Source organism: Drosophila hydei, unplaced genomic scaffold (genome assembly GCF_003285905.1).
Source record: "Drosophila hydei strain 15085-1641.00,03,60 unplaced genomic scaffold, DhydRS2 tig00000290-arrow-arrow-pilon, whole genome shotgun sequence".
NCBI lineage: Eukaryota > Metazoa > Arthropoda > Insecta > Diptera > Drosophilidae > Drosophila > Drosophila hydei.
The window spans coordinates 1,108,118-1,117,447 of NW_022045704.1; the positions used below are offsets into that span (position 1 = coordinate 1,108,118).

Sequence of the window (9,330 nt, forward strand, 5' to 3'; positions counted from 1 at the left end):
TAGTAATCATGTATGCGTGTACCTGTGTATGAGTACGTGTTTCTGTTTTAATGTTTGATCTACTTTATAAGTACATTTGACCTTTAGAAGCGCCGCAGACCACCCAAGCCGCATTGACCTAGGCCTCGACCACTTAGTTTCTATCCGATATCTTGGCCTGACTGGCTAATTGAATGGCGGCTGCAAGAGTCAAGATCATTCAAAGCAACGTCAGTGTTGTCTCCATCACCAACTCCATCATCAAATTCATCTTCATCTCCATCAGCAATTGCAAGTGCAACTGATCCAACTGCTTTTCAGCTATCACAGTCGCTGCATGCAGTTAGCTGTTTAGCATTTTTTGCTGGCCATTTTGGCTCAATCGTGCTCGTCGACAACGTCGTCACCATCGCTATTGCCGTTTTGTTTAACTACAATTACTTATTTAATCATAATTTTGTTCGCGTTTCAACAATCATCAATCATCAAATGCAATGCCGACAGCGGCCGGCAGAATTCTGTGACTGGGCCAACTGTCAGCCTGACAGATTGCCCGCTTTCAGCGAGAGAGCAGACGCTGCCGAGCAGGAAGCCGGAGAAGGAGATGGCAAGCAAGAAGACGATGGCGATGTTGCTGGCCAAGCCAAGTGGAATGTGCTGCATGCCTCAACTATGTGGCAGCACGGCCTGCTGCCCGTTCGCTGCTCCAGCTGTTCAGCGCAAAAAGTAGCGTCAGCGGCAGAACGCTACAATTATCTAGTCAGCAGTCAGTCAGTCAATCGGCTCGTTGAACTTGCAACCGGCGCTCCAGCTTCAGCTATAGCTGTGGCCACAGCCAACACTACTTTTGCCCCGCTGCTACCCTCGCAATCGCACAAATCAATCGATCACGTTTTATAATGCTGCAGCAGACTTGGTTTTTGAAAAAATAAAAAAGAAGAAAAACAAAATGAAAATAAATAAAAATAGAGGAAAAACTGAAGCGCAACTGAATGAACTTTCCAAATGGACAGCGCGCGGCTCGCAAAATGCTGTCGGCGTCAACTGAGCAGCAGCTGCAGTCGGCGCGCAGCATCGCAGCTAGATGGATTGATTGATTGCCTGAAACAGTTAGCAGACATTGTCTGGCTTGGCTTATTGCTATTTATGATCTTGATCTATGGATCGAGGGCAAAAGCACATGCGGCGACGTTGTCGTTGTCGTTGTCGGCCAGCCAGTGCACATGCTGATAATCAGCACGAAGCCATGCCGATGCCGATGCCGACGCCGATGCCGATGCCGATGCCGATGCCAAAGCCGAAGCCGAACCAACTGCAACTGAAACTGATAATGATGCCAGCACTGGCCTTGATTGCGGCTCTGGTCGAGGTTTCTGTTTTTTTTTTTTTCAATCATGTTCGAGTGCAACATTGCAGTGCCGGGCAATCAACGCTTGCTACATGCTGCAGTTACCGCCTAGTTTTTGATTGAAAATATTTTCAAAATTGTTACAGAAAAACCTTTAAGGGTAACACTGCCCCCTACTCGAGCCAATCCAGAGCACAGGTTAAAGAGCTGACTGGTGTTAAGTGCACGATAATCGATTCGACTCGCTGCAGACCAGCCCAATTTTGGTGTTGGCGTTAAACGGCCAAGCGAAAATTGCCTATTTATGGGCTGAAGCATTTACTGACGAAGTTGTTGCTCTTGCTGTTGATATGGCTGGCTCTGGCTGTGGCTGTAACTGCGGCTATGACTGTGGCTGCCAGCAGGCAGGAAACCATATATTTGCATGTCCACAGAAAGAGTCCATTAAATTTTGGGCAAAAACAAAATTGAATAAGAAAAACCGCACAATCAAATATGTGCATTGAAATGCATTACAACAGCTCGTATTGGGCATATAAAAGCGGCGAAAAAATTGACAAAAAATCGCATGAAAACATTTCAACTGGTTAACACAATTCACGAGTTTTTTACAGCGCTTTAATTACGCATGTGCCAAAAAGACGGCGATGTTGAAAAGAAGTGTGCGGTTTTTTCCGTTTTTTTTTTTATTTTGGTAATTTTTAATTTGTGCTGCTCGGCAGCAATCAATGAAAAGTCAATAAAAATCGCCAGCCAGACGTTCACACGATCAGTCAGTCGGTCGCGCACACACGAGCCAAAGAGTTATCATTACGGCTGAGTTTAACATGCGACTTGGGTGCCGACCAGCAACAACAGCAACGTGTTAAGTAGCATTTTATGAGATCATTTGAGATGTCGGCGCTGGCGGAAACAGCAGCAGCTGCAGGTGCGCCATATTTTGCTGCAAGCTGACCAAAAAAAAAAGTTTGCCAAGCTGGCAGTCAGTTAGCATGCTAATTACACGCCAGCAACATGTCGCCAAGCACTTGCAGTTGTTGTTGTTGCTGCTGCAGTTGGCACACACGCACATCAAAAGACTTAGGCAACGAACTTGCTTGCAAACAGCGAAAGGGAACTTTAAGATCAAACGTTATGTAAAACTAAATTAATTACAAAAAAACACCAAAAATATAAACTGCAATTCACTTTGAAATTAGCGAACACAGAATTCAGTTATCGATCGGGATGGCAACTGTTTTGGGCTGCTGCAAATTCGCTAATGATTTATTTAAAGCATATAGCCGGCCACATTGAGGCAGGCCGACCCCGACCTTAACTGATTGACCGGCGGGCCAACGAGGTGGGCGTCATAGACCTGGCCGCACCCTGTATGCGTGGCATTGGCAACGACCCAGCCAACTGACCCAACCCCACTCTTCTATCTGTGGCTGCGTATCAGCGCCTCGGGGGCAAAACGAAATCGACATTGAATGCGCTACCACAAAAATTGTGTAGAGTCCGTCCGTCTGTCTGCCTGTGTGTCTGTCGGTTTGTGGGGGGTGGTGGAATAGGCTGGGCCATTTCCGTTCAATAGCGGCCAAACATGATATCGCACATTTCAATCAATTTACTTATTATTGCCGACATCGACGAACGGCCGGTCTGCCTGCTCTCGGGGCAATCCCGTTAGTATAATAGACCATAAAGGTGCGCTGGAAATATCGGCAAAAATTTCACTGCCGCAACCGCAGAATGTATATAGATATGCATATATATGCTGAATCTTAGTGTAAAGCGTGAGATGCGACCACATGCAAATTTATGCACGACGCGATGCTGCAGCCCAGCTCCACGAAGTGTTCGCCTGACAGACACTTGTCAACATTTTGGCTCTGCCATTTTGTTCTCGACTAAACTATGCAAATATGTGTCAAGCCCGATGGCAATGGCAGAGTCATGTCAGCTGCTTGACAACAACAAATGAAGATCAAAGTTGGCTTATTTATTTTATTTTATATATGCATCACAGCAGTTGGAGTCGGTGTATAAAAGCCGTTACGCCCCTGCAACTGCAACTGCAACTGCAACATCTAGACGGAGCTCAGCAGCCAGCCAAAAGCACTTGGCAAACACTTGGCCTGGCTAAACTTAATGCAGCAGCAGCAGCAGCAACAGCTAAAGCAATAGCTTCGTCGGCAATGGCAACACATTTTTCGCGCCCAAATGTGTTGGAGGCGTTTTGTTGTCCACTTAGAGACGAGGGGCTGTCTGTCCATACCCCAGCAGCCGCCGTCTAGCAGGCAGGCAGGCTGGCAGGCAGGCAAGCAGGCAGCCACTAAGCGTCTTAGGCACACGTCAGACTGTCGCTTCTGTCGGTGGCGTGTGTTGCTGTTTCAGTTGCAACTGTTGTTGCTATTGTTGCTGCAGTTGCCTTTTGTTGCCTTTTGGCGCCCGTTGTTGTTGTTGATTGTGGCATTTTGATTGATTTCTTTTGACTTTTGGCAGCAGTCGCAAATATTTGGTAATCCGACTATCCAGCTAAACCAACGCGTCGGCCAGACTACAAGACGCTTCATCAGCAATTTTAATGCATACGTTAGTATTTTAACACCTTGGAATTGGCAGTTGCAGCGGCCGTTGACTATTTTTGGTATTTTAATGCCAGCTTAGTGCAACTTTCTACCAGAGTCGACAATGCGATAGAGTTGAAGTCAAAAAGTTTCATATGGCTTATTCTGCAAGCGTGTGTGTATGTTTGTGTGTGTGTATGAATGTGTGTGTGTATGTATGTGCGTGTGTCAATGGGTATTTTTTTAAAAGTTGTTCAAGCAAATTGACCATAAACTTGATTTCTGCGCACATTCAGCGACAATTTGTCAAAAATTCTGGCCGCCTTCTCCAGCAGCTCGAGTATTAAGGTCAACGTCAGTATTTAATTGAACACCTGGACGACCACAGCGATGACGCGGTGGCCATTCCGACCAGGCCGACCAGGGCGGTCGACATCTGACAGTGAGTCATGCGATTGGCTTCAAGGTAAAGGCGAACCTTTTTCCATTCTGTAATTGCAGAGCATTCATATATTTCTGCATATGCAAAAGAGCCTGAACATGTTTTGCATAAATGCATTCGAAAAAGCTTAAATTCCAAGTACAAATCAAAGAATCATATTGAATATTTAATATATTTCCCATTTTGTTGTTGTTCGAGATTTGAGATAGCTCCCAATTATAGATGACCGACTGGCAAGGCGACCAGCTGCTAGGTGTTGGATAGTTTTGGGCCCTAATTCGTTTGTGCTTGTTGCCTGGATTTAGCATAATTCGGTTGTTTTCTTGTGGTTGCGACTCAATTCTGTGGCCGAAATGAATCTTCGTGTGGATCGTCGTGATGTTGCGGTGGCTTCCTGACAGCCAATTTGCATTTATTTTATATGCCACAAAGCAACAATGACTTTTGCAGCTCTACAAGCTATCCAGCCACACATTGACGTAGAATGGCAACAGCTCAGCCACGAACACAATGAATGCCAAAAGTAAGCCACCACCACAGCAAAATCCCACATAGCGAAAGTCCTGCAGTCGAAGCTGTTGCACCTGGTTGGGCGTGCTGTAGTCCTTGATCTTCATGCGTTCAGCTTTTACCATATCAATGAAACTATTTCGCATCCAGTAATCAATCAGGCCCGATGAGCGAGCTCTCAAACTGAACATCATCAAAGTTTTCCGGTATACGGACTCGTCGGCCAGCAGGATGCTGAAGGGATAGTTCTGTGACAAACACAGGTCCGAATAACGAAAGAGAGGTCTGTGAAAGTAGCTCTGCAACTCATTCATTACGACCCACTTAATGTGTGTGATTGTATATGCCCAGCTAACGTTGAAGCTGTTTCGCAGCTGAAACAATTCGGTGACATTTCCAGTCAGCCTGAATGCTGCTGCATATTTGGCACGAAAAGCTCCGTCTAAGCTATCAAACTCTGCACGTATACCAAATATTCGCAGATCCGATGCTAGCAGGGCGTCGAAGCTATCGATGGGTGCTTTCATTGGACATATTTTGATAAGCGAAAACATCTGTGCCTGGCAGGCACACAGCACTAGTGGAGCTAGTAACCAGGGCACAAGGCGCATATTACGTAAATAGCAATGAAGCCAAGATGGAACGATGACACGTTCCAGATGGAGCAAAAGGTAACAGGCGCCCAAAGTGGTGAGAAGTAGAGCCAGTGCTTTGGGCTTCAGGATTCTCATAAACATTGCACTCAGCTCTATGTGACGCTCTATTGGCAACATAATGCACCAGCCGGCGTAAAATATGGGAAATGAATACTGATAGTACCTATGAAAAGTCAGCTCATGATAATAATTCCTTAAATATTTCAACTGCATTGCTTACCTGCTCGAAAACTTTGTGGTCATTTGTACAGTGAGTAGGCCGAAATCGACGCTTCCATTTCTTGTGAACTCCAGCATATAGAACTCGCCTAGATTTCTTCCCGGCCGCCAAGACGGATACAGTGCCGTGATATTGGCCCCATGTTTCTTAGCAAAGGCCTCCATCATGCGCCATACGTATCCCGAAATATGCGCCACTCCGTTTGCATCGCGATACAATATAGAATTTGGTTCCGAAAAATCAGGCATGACGCGCAACGGGTAGCCTCTAAGATTAGCCAACTGATTAGGAAACAGTTCCTTTTCTTCTCCAGTTAATTTGGAATTGAGGAATTTTCGCTTGATCAGCGTATAACTAGGAAACGCTAGGAAACTGTAGAGAGTTAAATCACTTCTGTCTTGCTGAAAATAGAGCGCCACATTGAGCATCGCATTATTCAGGCAATACGTTAGCATTTGAGTAGCCAAATAGTCCTTGTCCGATCGATGGATGGAGGTGCTGTCAAAAAGCTCAATAAGCACAGGTGCGTCTCTCAAGTGATTTAGACTCTTAGACAATCCAGCCAGCTCATTCACTTCTAAGCTCGCTGACAAGCAGGCAAAAACAAACAGCTCGCTGGTCTGTTGCTCTTTCAGTTGGGTAAAGGGCATCCGACTTTGCCACACCCACTGTGGCTGGTTGGTTAAGTTGCTGTGTTGCTGCAACCGCTGCCACTCACAGTCCAGCCTGTCGGGATTGTAATAAAATATGCTTTTTCTATCGATGACCTGCAGCACCAAGGCGAACAACTGGTAAATATCTGAAGCGAAGCTTTCATTGCCGTTGACCCACATGATGTCCACCAGCGACCACAAAGGACTGCAGCACACAGAAAGAAAATAACGTGTAATAAGTGTAACGCAATTCATTTTATACTGTTTACCTCTGCTATTGCTTAGGGATATGTCAATTATGGCAATAATATGTTCCTCGAAAATAATTCTTTCTGTATTTGCGTTGGCAGAAAATAAACAAACAAATAAACTGACAGTATAAACATGCAGAACTATTAATCAATTGTGGTTGCATATCGCACTGTGTCGAGTGCCACATAAAAATGTAAGCCTTTAAGGTACAGCTCCTACCCGAATGGCCAGCTGGCCAGGCCAACCTAAAGGGTATCCAAAGTTATTTTTATACAACCCTTTTTTGTTGTTTTGTTTTGTTTTTATCTTGTTCGCTGGATGCCAGAGTTCATACGGCGTTCTTTATGTGTGCAATAAAACATGATGACCATCTTCATTGATCCTTCTTGACAGCAACCACACTCAGTCGGAGAAAGTTTCACTTACAGTATTAATTTCAGGGTCGAAATTTAAATTTGACTTCAACTTCCAATTTTTTCCTTGCGTTTCATCGACATATCAAATAATTTGCAGCAAATTATAAGCGTTAGGCCCAACGAAATAGTGTCAGCCGTCTCTAGTGACACCTACTGCACGATTACGATTCCAAATTGCCCCACATGTCGTGCGGCTGGCAGATCGGCGGGGCATCCCATCTCTGGGTTAGCTTTTCCATAGGCAGCCCACGGTCACGGCCACATAATTTATGGATCGTGTTGTGAGAAATTTGTCAACAAATCGTGGCGCCATAAATTGTTGATTTTTCCTCCTCTGCTTCTTCTTCTTCTTCTTATTTTTCTTTTCCCTCTCCAACTTGTATGCCAATTGTCTCAAGCAAGATCAAGGCTTGAAAATAATATATGAGACTCTATCTGATCAATAATTTCAATTGATTCATTTCGACAATGATTAACACTTCGAATCTCTCTATTTGAATAGAAAACTGAAGCTTTACAGTTAGTTAGCTGATAAGTATGGAGCTATTCGATTGACCAGGCTTGGTATCAGGTGTTGACTCGCCTGCTTAAATAGTCAAAAATCGTGAATACAAATTTGTATTATGCTGCTGCAAGTAAATGTCTCTTATTATGGCGAATAGTAGTCTTCGGTTTATGTTAATCGAATTGGCCCAGACAGACAACCAGCCAAGAGGGGTAAGACGACATGCTGCCGTAGCTCAACAACATCACAACCTCTCAACGGGGACTAAGCCACAATTTGTTAGCTGATACTTGGGTGCCTGTTGCCAGGGTTTTACATAATTTGGTTGTTTTCTTGCGGTTTCCCTACTTGTTTCTTATTTCTGACTCCGAATTGAGTCTTCGTGCTGTTCGTCGTGCCTCTGCGGTGGCTTCTTTGCAGGCGATTTGCATTTATTTTTATTTGCAGGGTAAACAAACAGCAGACAAAAAACACCAACAACACAAGGTGTAAGATGGAAGCTTTGTTTAGAAAATTTTCACTTACCCGAAACGCCACCGGCTACAGACTGTCCGGATCCACAACTAATACCAGTAGGACGTGGCAAGCGTATACTTGTTCCTATTTGCTAAAGGAACTGCATGACTAATTGCCACTGAAGTAGTGTAGATATCGATCCTTAAAGAGAGCGTGCGGGCCTAGAACTAGCTAGGCGATTACACAATTTAGCCTATTGTTTCATTCATCAGTCGAACTGTTGCCTAAGTTGTGGTGTCAGCGTTTTTAAGGGCTGACTTGTAAAACTCTATGAACTCAATTACTATGGCATTGTTAAACATTGTCTGGCAGAACTAGATAAAGAGCTCGCCAACGTCGAGCTATGAAAGCAAAAGTTTCCGCTTGGACAAATGTTGTTAGCCTGACCTGTCGCCAGCGCCAAAACAGTTGGCTGCCCACTTGGCTGGGTTAACAAAACAAGCGCGTCGACAATGGTCAAATGTGCAGGCCAAAGTGAAGATGCAGCTGGGATCGCAGACCCCAAGCCACGACCGCGAGACACTTGCATACAATGAATTGTTTGTCTTCACACACACACACACACATACAGATATAGAGGGAGAGAGACACCCACATGGCTGCACACTTGTGGCTGTGGATCGGTCTTAAGCTTTGCCCCTGCACAAGACGGGCAGCGATGTCCATGTCCATGTCCATGTCATCATCATCATCATTATCATCATTGTTGTCGTCGTGCTTGCAGTGTCTCTATGGCCGTTCCTCCGTCCGACCGTCTGGCTAGCACTTGTTTTATCGTCATTTTACAAGCATTTTTCATAAATTACAGTTTATTGTTGTTTGATAAACGGCCAACGGTGGGCGCTACTTGTATTTGTATTTTGTGTGTCCAGCAACGACACGCAAATAAAACCCAAACAAGAAATTATTGTAGTTTTTATTGTATTAACGTCAGCATCGTTGGCGTCGTCTGCCGCTGCTTGCCTCACTTGCTTGATAAGTTAAGCGTTGACATCTTTATGTGCGTGTGTGGGCACTAAACAAGCAAACAAACCCAGCGTCATCATCGGCAGACTGCAGACAGCAGTCGGCAGTCCACAGTCCACAGTCTGCAGTCTGCAGTGGACCATCGACAGTTGCCCAGCTGCCAGTTGGCAGCTGGCAGTTGGCAACCACAAACCGAGCAGGAGCCATCATAAAAATCAAATAAACAAATGCGTGTTCAATTTTAGGCTGCCTCGCGTCATGCGTTGATGACAATTAAAAATTCATGATGCGCTCCTTAACGAGCATGAGAACTTC

The 9,330-nt window shown here is 45.0% G+C and overlaps 1 protein-coding gene across 1 annotated transcript; it reads right to left on the reverse strand.

Annotated features, from left to right (window-relative positions):
* Positions 1-4,773: 4,773 nt before the first annotated feature.
* LOC111605582 lies at positions 4,774-8,727 on the reverse strand. The gene is made up of 3 exons (XM_023324186.2): positions 8,645-8,727; positions 5,708-6,565; positions 4,774-5,650 (listed from the first exon to the last, which is right to left on the reverse strand). Exons 1-3 carry the CDS (start codon positions 8,725-8,727, stop codon positions 4,774-4,776), a joined length of 1,818 nt encoding a protein of 605 aa, XP_023179954.2.
* Between the last annotated feature and the right edge of the window lie 603 nt (positions 8,728-9,330).

What these genes read in the sequence shown, in the direction of transcription:
- LOC111605582 (XM_023324186.2), bottom strand. Translation starts at nt 8,727, where the DNA reads ATGGACATGGACATGGACATCGCTGCCCGTCTTGTGCAGGGGCAAAGC. An exon ending in AGCCACAAGTGTGCAGCCAT is followed by an intron (nt 6,566 to 8,644) that starts GTGGGTGTCTCT and finishes TGTGTGCTGCAG; the next exon opens with TCCTTTGTGGTCGCTGGTGG. An exon ending in ACCACAAAGTTTTCGAGCAG is followed by an intron (nt 5,651 to 5,707) that starts GTAAGCAATGCA and finishes GACTTTTCATAG; the next exon opens with GTACTATCAGTATTCATTTC.